This window comes from Urtica dioica, chromosome 3 (assembly GCF_054948205.1).
Source record: "Urtica dioica subsp. dioica isolate 48M chromosome 3, U.dioica_male_clone48M_v1_H2, whole genome shotgun sequence".
Lineage (NCBI taxonomy): Eukaryota > Viridiplantae > Streptophyta > Magnoliopsida > Rosales > Urticaceae > Urtica > Urtica dioica.
The window spans coordinates 7,727,476-7,746,408 of record NC_142758.1 but is presented as its reverse complement, the minus strand read 5'-3'; the positions used below and the strand labels follow the sequence as shown (position 1 = coordinate 7,746,408).

The following is an 18,933-nucleotide window of genomic DNA, read 5'->3' as shown; positions in this document are numbered from 1 at the left end:
ACTTAAAACCTCTAGAAAGCACTGCTCTCTTGTATTAGATTCGTCTGTATAAAGAGAAAGTCTTGCTTAAATCATCTCTGTACTCGAAGCCCTTGTACTCGGAGTCTGTGTATTTTCGTGAGATATTGTTGTACTAATTTTACAGGTCAACAATATTCATTGAATTCTATTACTGTACGGTAAAAATGTTATTCATTATTGGTCGCTCTCGTACCCAAGGATTGAAATTCCACAGAAATCAGACGGGAACCGGAGTTTTGAAGAGTTTCGGCACCGATTCGTACAAATCGTGCCTTTCCCTGAAAAGACTTGGTAAACTGGACCGAAAACGGTCCGATTTCCGGTTCGTGAAATCCGGCTTGTTCAGTATTTTTTCCCCGCAAAAACCTTTAAGTAAAATTCGGGACCAAAATTCAGAAAAATTCGGGATTCTAGAGTTAGCTTCTCGGCGCGGCTGTGAGTGACTTTCACCATTTTCCGTCAAATCCCATGGAATCCTTCATATTTTCGGCAGCCAGACATCGAATCCTCATTGCTTCTCGGTGGGAAGCGCCCATGAGCACATATGAGTCCGGTTTAATGAAAAATTGTGTTTTTTATGTTTAAGTTTAATTTCTTTGTTTGTAACATGATTATTGCCATTACATGAGTTGACTGTTTATGGATAAGTACGATTATCATGTGGACATTTCTTGACTATATATGCTCATTATATAAGTTAGTATTATTGTTGTATGCCCGTCACCCCGAGGGTTTATCCGGAGTAGTCATTTTATTGATTTTCGTTTTTGTTGAACTATGTTATTTTGATTGTGTTGAACTTTTTCATTGTGGTTTGTACTTTATATTAATCTATTCCATTTGATTTGTGTTGTGTTTGTGCTGAGCTATTTCATGAAGTTTTTTGAACTATTTGAATTACAATTTGTAAAGTAATAAAGATATTATAGATTATTTTCATTTTACTCTATTTTATATATAAATTTTTTTATAAATATTTATTTACTAAATACTTCTAGATAAATTTAATATTTGACGGTTTACTATGACAATAATAATAATTTCATCGATAATATTTTTTTTTACCGCGATACTTAATTTACTATGATATACCAATAAAATAATTTGAGTATCCGTATGACAACAATGTCAGTGTATCGATCTTTGCTCGTAACTACTGAGGCCAAATCTTTCTACGTCATACTTTCCATGATGCTCGACATTAAAACAAGTATTATTTAATATTAGTTATTGGTTTGAGTGATCCTAATTGATGTACCATGTTGCAAGTTGACAGAGATAATGCTAATCAATAGGAAATCCACGTCAATGACAACGCTAACTGTCACTTAATAAATCTTCCTTCCTTAATTTTATATTATTTGATGATGTGCAAAGAATAACGTACGGAAAAAAATACATAAGGGCCATAGAGTTGGTCATACTCACACTCCACTCCAACCGATCCGATTCACAATTTGATCAAGGTCGGCCATGGCGTTTCAGAGACAGCTGTTGAGAAAAGCCGTCAACAAGGCCAGTTGTTTCAGCCACCGTTTCCAAAAATTTCCTTTCTCTTCTTCGTCATCTCTCTCTGAAGCTTCTTCGATACCTGTAATACCACCTTTTGATTACGAACCCAGGCAGTATAATGGACCCATGGCCAACGAGATTTTGCAGAAGAGAAAGACGTATCTCGGTCCGTCTCTCTTTCATTACTATCAAAAGCCTGTGAGTTTTCCCTTTCTATTGATCTATCGTCTTTCTTTTAATTGAATATTTTTCTTGTTGCTTTGTCACTTGTTTTACCTCGGTTTTTGTACGTTTGATCAACGCTTTATTCCGATTCAAAACTTCCGATTTTCAGGGGTTTTTTTCCTTCTTTTTTTTAGTCTTTTGAATATTCGAAATGAATGATGTCATTTTAAAGCGATACAATCACCCACAAAGAGGCTAGATTTCAACGAATTTCTGTTCATAGGTTTCTCTGCTTTACATTTTACAAAAGAAGAGGAAATTATACAAAATTTTAAGTAAGATAGATGGACATTATAGCACTATAGTGTATAAGTGTGTTTATGTTTTACAGGTCAACATTGTTGAGGGGAAAATGCAATATTTGTTCGACGAGAAGGGAAGGCGATATTTGGATGCATTTGCTGGGATAGTCACTGTGTCTTGTGGGCATTGCCATCCTGAAATAGTAGACGCGATAGTCGAGCAAACCAAGCTTTTGCAGCACGCAACAACGATTTACTTACACCACGCCATTGCTGATTTCGCTGAAGCACTCGCCTCAAAAATGCCCGGAAACCTCAAGGTTATATAGTTTAGCATCAATCAAAAGATTTAAGTCCTATATGCGTCTATATTTAGTCGGTGAATTCATACTACAATTTTGTTTATTTCAGCGCAAGAGAAACACATTTAATGTTGTCCCTGGCAAAATAATTGCTTCTAAAGTCATTGTTTGAATGCAGGTTGTTTATTTTGTGAATTCGGGATCAGAGGCGAACGAATTAGCAATGCTGATGGCCCGGCTCTACAGCGGTAATCTTGGGATGATTTCATTAAGGAACGCCTATCACGGTGGAAGTTCTAGTACAATTGGATTGACAGCTTTGAAAACTTGGAAGTATCCAATCCCAGAGGTTTGTTTTGTGTACCTAAATATTGTTTTTGGAAAACAACCTGTACCTGCCTATTCACAAACCATTTCACTGTAGGGTGAAATTCATCATGTGGTAAATCCAGATCCTTATCGAGGAGTTTTCGGCTCAAATGCTGAACTCTATGCTAAGGATGTTCAAGACCACCTAGACTATGGTAGTTCGGGGAATGTTGCTGGATTCATAGCTGAAACTATTCAGGTTGGTTCTAATCCTGCTCTCTTGGATCGAATATTGTTTTTTTTTTCCTTCCCCTAACACATCATTTCCTTATCTTTAGGGTGTTGGAGGAACAGTTGAATTGGCCCCGGGATATTTGAAAATGGTGTACGATATCGTCCACAAGGCTGGCGGTGTGTGCATCGCTGACGAGGTCCAAACTGGATTCGGTCGCACCGGAAGCCATTACTGGGGTTTTGAGACACAGGGTGTCATACCCGACATAGTTACAATGGCAAAGGTCTCTTCCGTTTCCCATAGCGCGACGTGTTCTGTTTCTTGTCTTGTAAGGTCTCACGGGTAAAATTTGTTGTTTTATTTTATCAGGGAATAGGAAATGGTCTACCACTTGGAGCTGTGGTGACGACTCCGGAGATAGCGAGCGTGCTGGCACAGAAAATCCAATTCAACACTTTTGGGGGAAACCCTGTATGCTCTGCCGGTGGACTAGCAGTGCTCAAGGTTCTTGATAAGGAGAAGCGTCAAGCTCATTGTGCCGACGTTGGTTCTCACTTGCTTCGGCGTTTGAGAGATCTTCAGCAAAGACACGACAGTAAGTAAATCTTTTTTTTTTTTTTTTTGGATGGGAAACAAAAACGCTCAACCTATTTCGTGGTGAGATTTGTCATGTGGGTAAATATAAGCTAAACCAATATGATACTGTCTACTTTTATTATGCTTATTTTGGTAAAATAACACGTTAAAATCAACTAAAATGTCAATTAAGTGATGCAGCTTTGACAATGAATAAAACACAAGGTTATTTTAGCAATAAACAGAAAAATATGAGAATGAGTGATGGACTTCAGACATCAATTTTTGAATGCAGCTTCACAGTAAAACTCATGGCCTGTGAATGTTAATTTCCCTTAAATTTACACCCTCTGAAAAAAAAAAATAAACACTGGATCTAGTTGATTTGGTTGATGGACCTGAATATATGCATCTCTCTCTCTCTCTCTGACAGTTATTGGAGATGTGAGAGGCCGGGGCTTGATGGTTGGTGTAGAACTGGTAACTGATAGAAATCAAAAGACACCTGCCACGAAAGAAACTGGGGTTCTGTTCGAGGAGCTCAGAGGTTTGAATCTATATTATAGTCGTTCTATGACTTCATTTTATCAAACTACCGTGAGGAGCTGAGAGGTTTGAATATATGATATAGTCTTTTTATGACTTCATTTTATCAAACTAATGCACTGTGTTCTGGTTTCCGATTCAAGAGCTTGGAATCCTGATCGGGAAAGGCGGTTTGCACGGAAACGTTTTCCGAATCAAGCCACCAATGTGTTTCAGTAAAGACGATGCAGGTACTTTCTTCAGGCCTCTTCCGAAGTTTGTAATTACGTCCCTCTTTCGAGCAGAAATATTATCTCACAAATCTGTGTTTGTCCCTGCAGATTTTCTTGTGGATGCTCTGGACTATTCGATGTCAAAACTTTGAGCTTGTTTTCGCAAGCTAAACCTTTAAGACTTTCTACCGCTGTGTAAAGAACTCAAAAAGCTTTCATTTACTTGAGTGAACTTGTAGATGTTTCAGTCTGTCGTTTAACACGATGCAATAAAGAAGTTTGTCTTCTCAATTTCTAGAACTTGCCAAATCTCAAAAAAAATTTCCCTATAATTTTAAGGATTTTATCGTAGCTAGCGTACACTTTTGGAACTCATCGACACTGCAGGTCAATCAGATAAAGATTCTAAAGAACTTTTATGTTTCTGATTTACGAGTTCAGACTTTCGAAGAGAAATTTCATTAATTGGATTTAAAAATTAATTAAATAAAAAGATTAGACCTCAATTTTTAAAAATATCCAAAAATTGACTTTTAGACACAAAATCGACAAGAATACTCTTCTGACCATATAAACATATCTCCCATCTTAAACCTTTTTCATTTTACTTTTCAATGTTCTCTCTATCTCTCAAATCTTCTCTACTTAAGTGGATTTCGTGGAATCATCATGGATAAGATTACTTATTCATATTATATAAGTTTTTATTGAATAGGATAAAATGTAGGGATAAATACCTTCAGATCTGAAGTACATAGCGAAAAATCCGGGTTTTAACATTTTTGTACGATGGTATACGATAGGATAAGATGAGATTCAACATTTTTGTACGATGAAATTTAATCAAAATTCTTGATGGTGTAAGATGTTGTACGACAAGATACGTTGTTTTACGATGTGATACGATGCCTTTATTGTACGGTGGTGGATGATGTTGTACGATACTTATGCTAATTTTGCGTGTCGTAGAGGGTTCAAATCATGTCGATCGGTCATATCATTGGACAATGCATTTTTTAAGACAAAATATGGTAGATAGTTGCTTTGCGCAATTGCAATGGACGCGAATTCACAGTTATATCCACTTGCATTTGGAGTTGTAGACAGTGAGTGTCATGCTTCCTGGATTTGGTTTTTGAGGAAATTGAGTGAAGCTATCAGTGAAGACATACCTGATTTGGCATTCATATCCGATCGACATGTTAGCATTAGACACGGTGTCGAAGCTGTGAATTGTAAGACGCTGCTTATGCCTTCAGTAAGTTACCATCATTTAAAGCTAACTTTAGACAGTTAGGACAAAAAGATGTCGAGATGACAAAATATCTCGAAGAAGTGGGTTTTGATCGATGGGCCAGAGCGTTCTTACATGAAAAACGGAAAAACTCTAAAACTTGGGTTGTCGATATGAATTTTGTTTTCCTAAATTTTACAACTGTTAACTATATAAAAGTTGCTCTTTTGTATAGGCACGACCTAACGACAAGCAACAATGCAGAAATCTTCAAGAATAAAACGAGGAATGCTAGAATGTTTCCAATTACAACGTTGCTTCATTCGAATCACACTCCAAACTTGGTTTTTCGATCAACAAGAGATCGCGCACAAGTTGAATACCAAATTGACACCAACGTGGCAAAGTGATCTCACAAATCTAGATAATAAGGCATAATACGTCAATGCATATGGACTTGGTTTATATGAGTGTCATGTTAAAGATGAAAGATGCGATTTTGATGTAGACTTGATGGCGAAGGCATGCACTTGCGGACTACCAAAACAACTGGGTATCCCGTGCGAGCATGCCATCGCATATGCCCAACATTGAGGAGTCGACGTTTACTCGTTATGCAGTCGGGATTGAAATGTACAAGAAAGCCATATATCCGGTTGGGAATGAAGAACAGTGGAACGTCCTGGATGAAATAAAAAATATGAAGGGTGCAGAACTAGTTGACAAGAAATAAGTCGGTCTATCGAAGAAAAGTAAACAAGAGACGAAGGGTCAATCGATACCCATCTCAAGGAGAGAATGTTGTTATCCACCGAAAATGCGGTAAATGTGGTAGTAGGAGACATAACAGAAAGACATACACTTTGAAGAGATTGAAAAATTTTATTATTTTGTTTTTGTGAAGTTTATAACTATTGTTATGCTTTTTTATGAACTTTAAATCTTTTTATTTTGTTTTGTTTTTATCAGAACTTTGAATTATTTATTTTTTAATTTCAAATATCAAAACGATGATCACATCACGATTACAAAGTGATTTTAAGTTAGTTCATACATACAAAAAGACCACAACAACATTCTATACAAAATAAGAGTATCACGGGACAATTTTCTCATAAAATAAGTCGCATCACAATTTTTTTCCTGAACGTCCTAATATGGAAGTGTTTCAAACGATTTGTTCAAGTATGTGCTCCACATACTTGATTGCTAACATCTCGCAATCCCCGCTACAAAAAAATAAAATAAGTTATGAAAAAAATGAAACATGTTATATACAAGTAAATATTTTTGACATGTTTACCTGTCCAAACATTTGAGATGTTCTGATCGACTAACCATGTGAAAGGATGAAATTGTACTCGGCCGCCGATTAGTTACTGATATGACATGCGATGCTCTCTAAAGATGCTCGCTAAACAAACCACTCAGGGCCATAACTCTAGGCAGTGCTCGACTCCATTTCTACACGATTATAAAAAAAGTAATAAACTTATTAACTACAACAATTTAATAAACCGAAGTTATACTTTTACGTACCTCCATCAACTCCTTCAAATCGTTTTTATTACGTCATCTGGACGAGGTCTTCTGGAAATCCAAGATGGTATTGTCACTCATCTAAGTTGACCCGAAAGGTAAACCAATGAAGGTTCTGAAGTTGACAACGAATATTATCTCCCGCGCTCCCGTACATGGCAATACTTACGAGTCTCTGTACACAGCCATCGGGGTAAACACCGACTTCGAGTCTCATTCCGCGGGCTCGGACTCCATCCCTAGTTCAATGGTTTTTTTCTTATACTCCTCTTCCTTCATGTATCGGCCGTACACGTTCTGGACGAATCAACAGTCCATGATTCGGACGTCTTGATGATATCCATCGAGATGTGGCTGGCGAGTCCGAAGCATGTGTATAATAGCATCAATATGCTATGAATGTATGAAATAACAAACATATTAATTTACGTTAAAATAAAATGTGTATTATAATATATATAAGTATTCATTTAACGCACCGAATCGTGTAGCCATTTGGTGCACTCCAACAACATATTGAAGAAAGCAGAAGAAGCATTACGAGTCTTTAGTCGAACCGTAGACATGAAACGTTCTTGATATTTTGAGGTCCTCAACCACTTACCAAAGGGATTAAACACCATATCCTTTGCTTCCTTCAAAGGCTTGAACGCAAAGAGCCGTTTTTCGTTGTACTTGGACTTCGTCAGATCAGTGAATGCGTCCCAATGTGTCATTTTATGTCGCTGATGACGCTCTTGAGATGGAGTTTTTTGTGGGTCTTTGCGTTTCCTCTTAATTAGTTTTGTAAGCGGGAGTTGCTTGTTTGGAACGTCTCGTGAACGGCTAGGACTCGAAGATGAAGATGTCTTAGAAGAAGACGATTTCGAAGAAGAAAGTGGCGGCTTAGTCGAAGAGAATGAGGAGGAGGAGGACTAGGCCAATGAAATCGCTCTCCTTCAGCCTGGGTAGTTGGTATCTCACACTCAGGTAAACCCGTCACGTCCGTGAAGACGAAGTTGAGCCTATCCTACATGCTAATCTGGAAGCTGAAGTCACCAAATATACTTATTAAGAATCTAATGACTTAGAACTACTAGGAAATTATATTTTTATTAAATATATGTATACCTGGTCCCGCCCGATCCTCTCTATCCTACGACCGTTTGTATTCAAAGCATGCAAAACCATCCCCTGAGATTCCCTGAGTTCTTCCTACATTTCTCGCGTTATTATGGAGCGGGATTTTGAGATAAGTGGCCGCTTCAGGAGCGGGATACTCGGGAGCTGTTGAGCTTCAGGATGAGAAGCTCTTGGATGAGGAAGACGATGAGTATCTGAAACATGCACTTCGTTCAAATCGTCCTCTTCGTCAAATCCGAGTACATCGGCCTCCTTCACGATAGACGCTACTAGGTCAGTTTTCTTATCAATATTACGCGGCTCCGTCGCGTAATCTCCTTCGACGTGTATCGAATATAGAAGTTTTCTCGTCTGCGTCTCTGGCAATGTAGAATATCCTTTCTCTCATGCCCGTGGTCTCAACATATGAAGAACGCACATCTACAAAACCAGAAAATTTATTCATATTTCAAAGTTAGTAACATAAATATTTTTTGAGTTAAAAGAAGTTGCCGTTTTTTATTCAAAATGGTCTCGATGTCTTTACTCATAATGACTATGTTGCTGGACCATGAATGCATCATCGACACTCGAATACTGGGGCTTTTACCGAATCTCGTTCCAATCTCTGGGATAACCTCATATGCCTAGTAATGAATGGTATGTAGATTACCCGTCAGCGTGTACTTTGCCTCGTTTTGTGCCATATCCGGCTTTTCCTTCAACTTTTTTAGCAAGACCTCGCGATCGTGCTTCAAGTCGACTAAGAGGCTGGAAAATGTCTCGGACCCTGCTGATATTTCCCCAAGGCATCTTGAAGAAGAACAGTAGGTCTTCAACGATAAGCAAAAAATTTTGCCATTTTTCTTCGATGACTTTGTTGCCCGGTTGACCTAATAGATAGCCCAAAATGAAGACACAAAGACCGAGCTTGAAAGCATCATCCAGATTCTGACAAATATTGAACGCTGTTACCAATGCACTGAACTTCCAATTAGCCATATGTCATTGAGGTGCTCGGTGATCAACCTATCCCTTGTGTACTGGTCTTGTTCATTCTTGGACGGATCATCTTCATAACTCAACACACAAATCAAAGAGTATTCGAGGCGTCCAAATATCACTCTTTTACCTCCTAATCCTAAATGTTATCTCTTCCCATGTCATTACCTCAATTTTACGTTGTAGAAGAGCGTGTACCAGCACCGGAGAGAAATTAAGTTCTCTCTCCGTAAAAAATTGCTCGAACGGAGTCCCGACAATTTGATCTTTAATCTTAAGATCCTCAAATCTCTTGATGATGGTCTTCAAGATATTAGTCCCACCGTACATGTGTGATCGTACATGTGTGATAAGTGAGATTCACTCTAACTTATCTTACCTTTTTAGACATGAATCGAAACTTGTTTTTAAGAGTTTTGACGTCTTTTTGGTAGTTTTTAATGTATTTTCAGGTTTTTTTATTCAAAGAGAGAATTGTGGAGAGTTTTGGAGTTAAAGGGTGCATTCGGGACTACACGGGGCTATTTTGGACATAATTAGGAAGGGAAGCGGAAATTTCAGCTCGGTGCACCGCACCTGACAGTGGAGTGTCGCGCCATCGTCCAAATTATGGGAACAAAAGTTCCAGAGAGTTGGCACGGTGAGGCGCGCTGGAAAGAGCGACGCTCTACCAGGCGCGGCGTGCCATTTCATTTTTCAGCTTTTTAAAAGCTCGCGTTTTGAACTATTCTCAGCCATTGGATCTCATCTAAGGGTCCAAGCTACCCCAAAAATATGCATTGGAAGGGTTTATATCTTTGCCTAGGTCATATGGGTTGTGAGGAGGATGACTTAGAAGAAATAAAAAAAGAAAAGAGAGAAAAAGTTGTTCTTGGAGGTTTTTTGAAAGCTTTGGAGTGGAGAAGAGGAAGGAGTGAAGTGACATCAACTCCATCATCATTCCCATCTTCAAAAGGATTTTCTCTCTCTTTTCATTTATCATTGTGTCAAGTGTTGGAATTGATCTAGGGTTAAGAAAAGATTTAATGCTTCGAGCAAGCGGTCAAAATTTTTATTTTAAACAAGTAACGATTTTACTAACCTAGACAAAGAGCAAGCACATGTTTATATTTAAATTAAAACTATTAAAGAGCATTACTCATTTACTAACCTTTATCGAAGCTGATCGTTGAGAAGCCTTTGGAAAGGTTGAATTGCTTGTCTCCCCACTAAGCTCGTCTTTCTTCGTTCTTCGGGAACTCGAGTAACCACGAAAGTTTCTATCACATAAATCACTCGAGGTAAGAAGGAATTATTGTGTGGGCACTTTTAAACACGACGACTCAAGAACAAGTCTAAGAGTCGAAGAGTTAAAACACTAGGTCAAATGTGGACCTATGTTCCAAAACAAAAGCAAAAAGAACTAGAGAGAGAGAGGGAGATGGGCGGCCACAAGGTCTAGAGAGAGAAGCTCTCAATCTCTAACTTATGTGGGATGAGAAAACAATGAGAATGAGGGCCATATTTATAGGAGAGGAATTTCCTTCAACAAGGTAGTTTCCTCTTCTATAGAATATCACATATTCATGAGCAAAATTTTGCTCATTCCTTCCTCATTCACACGGCCATAATGCCTTCTAGAAGGCCTTGGATTTATTTCCTCTTTTGTTCTCTCTCTTACCTTGGCCGCCCATTTGATTCCCTTCTAGAGGAAATTTGTTTCCTCTTTTTATTTTGGCAAGTATCTTCATAAATCAATGCACAAAATTGGTTCTCTTTCTCTTGGGTTGGACGAGCACACCTTCTAGAAGGGGCTTCTAGATTTTTCTTCATTTGTTCATGACAACATAAAAAAAGCCCATTAAGAATTTTCAAGTAAAATTCCATGAAATGAAATTAATCCTCAAGGCCCAAATTCCTTAACTTGGCCGAGTGATGTTTGTCATCATATGACAATGTCAAAAAATTTAATGACATTCATTTCGTCCTATGTCCAAAAAGACAAAAATACCCTTTAGACAATTTTCGTAAAACTTGTCTCGTTCTTGTTTTGACTTAGCTTCTAGTTTAACTAATCCTACTCAATATGACTTGTGATAGTGACCTCATGGATCCAAATGAACAAAGCTTGAGCTAACATACTTGGACTCAAAAGTTCACAAACTTTTTCCAAGTTTAGCTTAATGTCAACTGACTCTACTCAAAAAGTTGACACTGAGAATCTCTCGGTTCAAATGAATTTCTTTTCTACTCAAGAATTCAACTTAATTGTGATGAGTGGATCCACTGAATATTATCTATGTTTACCCTTCATGAATATCATCAGCTAGTCGGGATTTACAAAATTACCATTTTTCCCTTCTAGCTGTTATTTCCTCAACTCCTTTGTCGCTTGTGAATAAGTTAGAAACAATGTATTCATGAGGAGCTAACAAGTCACATTGATTCATCCAAAAGAGTCATGACTCAATTTGGACACTGGCCAGTTCATTTATTCACATTCCAATGAACAAAACATGAGGTGATATACATTGCATTTCAACAATCTTGTACATGAATTCCATATCTATGAGATCTTCACAAAGTTACTCATGACACCTTCATAACTTAGTACTTCACCAATAGGCCTTGTTCAGAATCACATAGTGAATCCGAACTCTTACTTTCTCAAATGAGAGTACGTAAGCTATGAAGTGACATGTCTCATTTCAGGATTGAGGTAAGCATGATGCAATTCATACGTAGTGACTTCGAGACATAAGAGGTTAAATGGTTTGTTCTTATTCGGTCTCTAGAAGTGCACTGGTCAATTACTCTCAATGTCCCATAACCAGACATCATAGATTCTCATAACAATCGTACTGAGATCAATAGTCCTTTGATCCTTAGATTGCGAATATATTGTTTTAAGCAAACCATGAAGAGTTTGTTCATGCAAATCTATATTTGTCTCTTCATATGTTGTTAGGTTTGTTTAAGGACTAAAGACTATAGATTATCATAAAGCTTCAAACAGACAAAGAAGATTGAATGAACGTTTCAACTTTTTATTATTTATTTGGCATTTACAAGCAAGCGTCTTCGTGAGACTATATTACATCAAATGTACATAAATAGACACTACTACTCTTCTTGTGGGCACCATTGACAACATCAAGAAACTCATTACTCTTATGTATTGCTTTCTTGTCTTGGATTTAGTTATTGACCATTGAGTATTGTGGATTTGAGTTTATATATTATTGTTGAGTTGGATTTCATAGTTTTCATTAGATTTTAATATAAATCTTGTGTGGTTGTTGAGTGTCATTAAATGTCAAGTTCATTCTTAGCTTTGCTTCTTTTACTTATTGTCAGTTTTCTTTGTTTGATTGAATCTATGAGTGGCTAAGTAGTTAGCGGGGTGTGATGTAGTTATTGAGGTGAGTTTGGTTGGTTAAGTCTATTTTAGGTTTGTGCTTCATGTTTGGGTTAGAGAGTGTTTAAACTATGGGTTTGGGTTGCGTGTAATCTCTAGTTAGCTTAGCTATCTAACTAGTGTATTTTAGGCTACTTTAGATGTCGAGAGACAATAAACGAGCGTGCTATACCCGTCCCATCCATTACTACCTTAGGCTCTAGATAGACTAGGAGTGGTTGTAGTTGCTAGAAATCCTGAGCTTATTACGGTTAATTGCTTTAGTAGGACCTAAGCCAAGAGGTGTAAGTTCGCCAATTAGCTAGGCTTCTAAAGACTCGAGAGAGATTAGAGGGTATTCAAGAGGGACTGAGATTAAGTTTTGCCTTTCACAACCCGTGTTTAGAATCATATCGAGAACAATCGACTCTTTTAGATAACGAAGTCACACCCTCTACTTTCATTATCGTATTTCAATGATTAATTAGTTTGAAAAATTATTTTCAAAAGAAAATTTTATAATTGGGTTTTTTGTTTTTTATTATATTTTTTCAAACTAAGCCCAGTTAATTTGAAAAAGGGTTTGTTTCCTTCATTTTATTTTATTTATAAATTGTTTTAATTCAAAATTAGTTTTCTTCTCTTTATAACTTGATGAAAGACCTCCTTTTTAATTATAAGATTATATTATATAATTATTTTAAGTAAATTATTGTTTTCTGTTCTGAGTTATGTAATATTTTTGACAGTTGGATCTCGGAAGAGTGGTTTCAATGGGTTTGTGAAATCCTATGACTAGGTTAGGATAACTTCCGAGTCAATAAGAGAGGGAACAAGTTACGTTTCCTATTAACATTTCAACTGCTTCTATTCTGAGTATTCTCATATGTTCCTTAATTTAGAATTGAGAAGAGACGCGAAGGCTTCATTCTTAGTATGTGGTTGCGTACCTTTGTCTTTGTCCTTGTATGTGGTTGGATTTGGTTATGCTTTCTCTGCTTCTCCCAACCGAGAATGTGTGATTGGCGTATCAGTGAAGGAATTACTGAATACGCTCTTTTTATGTTTCTCCTTTGGTGAGAACAAGTGTTTTAGAGTATCGATGAGAGGAGGACTAAGTACGCTCGTGAATTTTCTTTCCTAGATAAGTTTATAGAGTGCCATGAGGTTTGACGATGAGTGGAAAGGAGATTGAGTGGACTGGAGTTAGGATTGCCACAAATGCGAGCGTTGACAGTGGATAAGCTTGCGTGGAGTGGATTCCAGGTAAGTAGAAATTAAGTCACCTCATTACCAAGGGAATTCAATTGTTTATGTGCATTCTATATGCTAGTAATAAAGACTAGAATGAAAACCGTGAAACTTGACAAACTAGCCAAAATTAAGATTTCGACCACTATTATCGAATATGTAGATTCGGGTTTTCTCCAATAAGTTAAAACGTAACTCGCTAACAACTCATACCTTTGTTTATGTGATTGGTTAGGCATTCCTCTAACTATTACTAACTTTGATTCACCCGATAGACGAGTTTAAGGGAGAAGCATGACATTCGTCTCTCATATTTTAGCTGAGAATCATGTCCTTGAGGCTTTAGGTGTCATGCCTTGAACTCTCTTTTAGATACTCAAGTCGAAGAAAGTGAAAGATCTCATTAACTCATAATTTAATCTGAGACAAAGTGCTCATATAGTTAAGTTACTACGGTATTCTAGGATAGTAAAGAATACCGAAACACAAGTAAGTAAAGACATGGCGATGGTACTGAGATGATACCAAACTTATGTTTTGACAGTGGGGCCAAAAGGTTGGCACGATCAACCATTGTCAAGCGCTAGGAATTATATTCAAAGGCGGTACCATTAGTGGATCCCAGACTAAAACTTTGATGTCACCAAGAGGAATTAATGCTCGGATATGAGGTGGCTTCTTGTCTATCCTGAAGTTAGTGGCAGCAAGTATTCACATTACCTTGTTTGTCCTGAAGGTAGTGACCTCGGGTATTTGCAGGTTTTGTTCGTCCTGAAGGTAGTGACGATATCTTTCTCGTTCTCGTCTGTCCTGAAGGCAGTGACAACAAGTAATGATTGATATTGTATGATCGAGTAGATTCATTTATACATGCATAGTTCATATATCGCTCTTGATTCTTTCTTTGTCTATATCACTTTCCTTATGTGTTATTTGCACGTTACATGACATGTAGTTGCTTTCAATACTAGATAGAATCTCACTTGTTGCGTCTTTCGACTAATAGTTTATAACCTTTTGTAACGTAGATGAACGAAAAGCTCATGCCAAGTTGTAGTAGATTGGACACGTGTCTCTCAACCTATGGGCTGCTAAGGTGTTTGTTCTTTTTAGTGAATCGGGGATAAATAAATTTCGAAGTACTCTATAGTTATACGACCAAACTTATAATCAATGTTATGAAAGCTTTTACACAATCTTCTATAAGAGTTTTGTATATGTATAGAGAAAAAACGAAAAAATTTCCTCGAATTTTGATATTACGTATATGTAATAAGTAGCAGTTTTATGCAATTCCGCTTTATGTAAAAGAGTATATATAAATATGAAAGTAGTTTTCGCATTATGATTATGTATAAGTTTGTATGTTTGTGAAAGTTGTGAGGAAGCGTCGCGGCTCGCGGGCGATTTGCTGCTCGTGGGTCGTGACAAAAGCCTACGTATACTGTCTTGTAAACACGTAACTTATCTTGATATTTTGTATTTCACTGAATAAAATTATTGTCAATTTCAATCAAATTTCTTCTTTATATTTTTTTCACTTAAAATGATTTTGTCAAACTGATTTCTCATTTATTTACCATACTCATTGTGTCTTCAACTTGAAATAAATTTATGAACTTCATTACCATACATAAAACAAAAAAACAAAAGAGATACATTAGAATTTCTGCAATTTTTTTTTTTTTTTTTATCTTCGTTCACAATTCTATTCATCAAACTTCAATTAAATACATCAAAATAAATAGAAGTAACAACTACAGTTCCAAAAACTGAAGAGTTCTACTAAATAAATTACAAATAAACTTATTTAAACATAATTAAATAGAAAAGAGCAACAATTGTAATCAACAACAAAAAACTTCAATTTCTTGGCTTTGAGTTCAATTTTTTTTCTCAATTATCAAGAACAACCAAAACACCTTCGTCCCGAGTAACTTGGGACCACACAAAAATAGCTCTGTTGTTGACGGCCTTTGCCGAAAGACTAGGTTTCATCATTGATTTCAACAAATAGTTGAGGTAAACTCCGCGATTCGGCGCTCATAGACCGATTCAGATTAAAGCTGTCAATTGGCCGGCCCGGCCAAAAAAATGAGGCCCTTAGCAGGCCCGGACCTAGGCCCAACCCGGCCCAATAATGAAGGGGCCCGGGTCGGCCCAACCCAAAGTAGAGAATCATGAGGATCAGCCCGAGCCCAGGCACAAGGCCCTCTGGTTCACTGGCCGGGTCTGGTCCTAGGCCGGGTCTGGGCTTGGTCCTGGGCTTGGTTCAAGTTTGGTCTTGGGACTTGCTTGGGGTTTATTTTGGGCCTGTTTTGAGCTATTTTGAGCTTTATTTTAAAGGTCTTGTTTTGGGCTATTTGTTTTTTAATTGTTTGACTGCTTAAGGGCCTATTTTGAGATTGAGATTGATTTGTATTTTTTTTTTGTATATAAAAAATTGATAAATTATAAAAACAAAATTCCCAAAAAAAAATTATTTCATAAATATAAAAAGAATGACAATACTTAACCGCCTTCATTAAAAACTTTTCTAAGTAAAACCCAGAAGATCGGGATAAAAACTTAGTGAAGGAAAAGAGTACGGTTTGAATAAATAAAAAATTACATGTGACTACTTAAAGAAGCATAAACTTCATTCTCTAATATTGTAAAGTACAATATTCATTTTCTAATATTTTAAAGTACGTCGCAATCGAGTCTTTATAACTGTTTTGTTTTCGCCTTCTTGCATCCTCTCAATCCTTTAAAACACATTAACCTCGAGGAAAAACTTCGGATTCAAGGCCCCTAGGCCAAAAAAGACAGAAGAAAATTAATTTCATTTTTTCCCTAAATTTCTCTTATAATATTTTACCCGTGGGGGTTTAATTTTGTTTTTTTTTAATTCAATATTAGAATAATTTGGTACGGGATTTTGTCCATTGAAAAGGCCAAACGATTTAGGCCCATTTTCAAAGGCCCACATGAAGATATATGAAGCCGTGAACCAAGCCCAACCCGTTTCAAGTGCCAGATCGATGACGAACACGGATGAACGATCAGCTCGATGAAGGCTCAATTATAAACGGTAGACATCTCAATTAAGGACATCTCCAATGGGAATCCTCATTTTGAGGATCATCAAACCTAAAAATGAAGGCTAAAAGGCCATCTACTCCAATGAATACCCTCGTTTTGAGGATCCTCAAACCTCACAAATTTATTTATATTACATATTAGTACATAATATTTAATAATATTGAACATTGTTATACCCTCGTAAATAATAGTAAAACATACACAATATGGAGTTACATTTTAATAAAAACATAGATTAAACATAAATATTACTATTTAACTAAACATAAATGAAATTATAATATTACACACAAATAATAAAAAACCATACTTTAATAATAGCATGTGTTATGTTTTTTTAGGGCCCATTAGGTAAATAGCCACATTTACAGTTTGACATTGTTAAGTAGCCAACGTTTCGTAAATCTTAAGTAAATAGCCACTTTCATATATTTACAAACGTAAATCTTAGGTAAATAGTCACTTCCATTTATTATGCACGTTATCTTTATGGCTATTTATCTAAAATTTACGAAACGTTGGTTATATAACAATTTCAAATGTTTTAATTGGTTAATTACCTGATTTTTTTGTTTTTGTATTCATCCACTAGTAAATATATCAAATTATTAAATTAAAAAAATATACTTATAATATTTTTATATTTGTGTATCAAAAAATAAAATATTTGATTAAATTTTAGAAACGGGATAAATTTTAACAACTTATACAAAATAAAAGACTAAAACATATTTACACAATAATTTTTTAGAGTGTGAACAGTGGACCCTCAAATTTGAGGGTCCAATGTTCAAACTCTCAAAATGAAATTGTGAGGATCCACAATAATATATATTGGAGCACCCAAAATCCTCAAAATGAAAGTTTAACTACTCCCATTGAAGATGCACATTTTTTTGTTAAAACAACATCAATTCAAAGAATCGGATTACAAACCATAAAAAAAGATGAAAAAAATACTTAATATTCATAGAATCATCAAATCATCACCAAATTAAGTAAATCACTAGAAGAATTTTGTTTTGTCGTAGAAAAGAATAATAGCGTGATAATATAAAGAAGAAACAATTAAGGAGCGTAGAATCAGTATTTTAAAATAGATGTGCTATTTTTTAATTTAATAAAATTTGAAATAATATTTTAAACTAGATAAAAAATGATTAGTTCGCATAGTTTTGTCTGGTTGTAATGTGTAGAGCTTTAAAAAAAACCTCAATAAATATAAAAGATAATGTTGTTGTCTTAAAATATACCAATACATAAATATCTATATTTTGCCCAAATTCAAGAGGTCGGCGCCCAAATTCCTTTACCTCGCGGCGCGCAGTATGAAGGTCGCGGCGCGAGGTAGACATTTCCACAACATTGTTGAACGCGCAAGACGCTCAGAGATTGAATTGGGATGAATCTCCAGACCTCGCGGCGCGCAGTAGGAACGTCCCGACGCGAGGTTGCCGTCTTTCTTGACTCCTCCTTTGCTTTTGACTCGTTTTCGATCTTGGATGCCTTGTTTTGTACAAATTTGCCCATAATATCATAAAAATCACATTTTGACCTGAAAGCCCTCAAAACACACGAAAAACATTAAAACTACTCAAGAGCAAACTCGGATTTAGTCGGGATGATAAGAGTTTTCTATGTATGACACGCACCTATTACGGTTGCACCGATCCGATCGTTCGAATGTCAGAAATTCAGTTATGCATATTAATTGTGAATGTTAATTCAATTAACCGTGACGAACCTCATCCGGAAACGATCTCGAACATCAACGAGTCATGCGGCTGCATAGATCCGACCGTTTGAAGGTGGGGTTGAGATTTCGCCATTTGAAACTTTGATTAAAACTCGGATTCCGGCGCCGGAGACGGCGGATATGAAAGTTAATAAGATTTATTGTTGTTCTTGTTGCAGTTAATAAGATTTACTGTTGTTTTTGTTACGGGTAATGAGATTTACTATTTTTCTTGTTACCATTAATATTATTTACTCTGACAGTTAATAATAACAATGCTTAATGGTATTATTGGAATATTGGAATGTTATTATAACAAATTGATTACTTTCCTACATATGTTAATAGTTAACCTATAATTTTAAAATAGGGGATTATTTGGGTTAGATATATAGTATGCCCTTTATTTTATTTTATTGTTTTTTAAGGGG

General features: G+C 36.3%; 1 protein-coding gene across 1 annotated transcript; it reads left to right on the top strand.

The window, feature by feature from the left end:
* The first annotated feature begins 1,422 nt into the window (after window positions 1–1,422).
* Window positions 1,423–4,473, top strand: AGT2 (alanine:glyoxylate aminotransferase 2). Its single transcript, XM_089609755.1, has 9 exons — window positions 1,423–1,731; window positions 2,090–2,320; window positions 2,481–2,651; window positions 2,727–2,870; window positions 2,950–3,129; window positions 3,216–3,441; window positions 3,856–3,969; window positions 4,112–4,198; window positions 4,289–4,473. Exons 1-9 carry the CDS (start codon window positions 1,495–1,497, stop codon window positions 4,330–4,332), a joined length of 1,434 nt encoding a protein of 477 aa, XP_089465881.1. The 5' UTR covers window positions 1,423–1,494; the 3' UTR covers window positions 4,333–4,473.
* Window positions 4,474–18,933: the final 14,460 nt, after the last annotated feature.

Coding starts and splice junctions, on each gene's coding strand:
- AGT2 (XM_089609755.1), top strand. CDS start 1,495: ATGGCGTTTCAGAGACAGCTGTTGAGAAAAGCCGTCAACAAGGCCAGT. Junction 1,732..2,089: donor TTCATTACTATCAAAAGCCT/GTGAGTTTTCCC, acceptor TATGTTTTACAG/GTCAACATTGTTGAGGGGAA. Junction 3,970..4,111: donor TCTGTTCGAGGAGCTCAGAG/GTTTGAATCTAT, acceptor TTCCGATTCAAG/AGCTTGGAATCCTGATCGGG.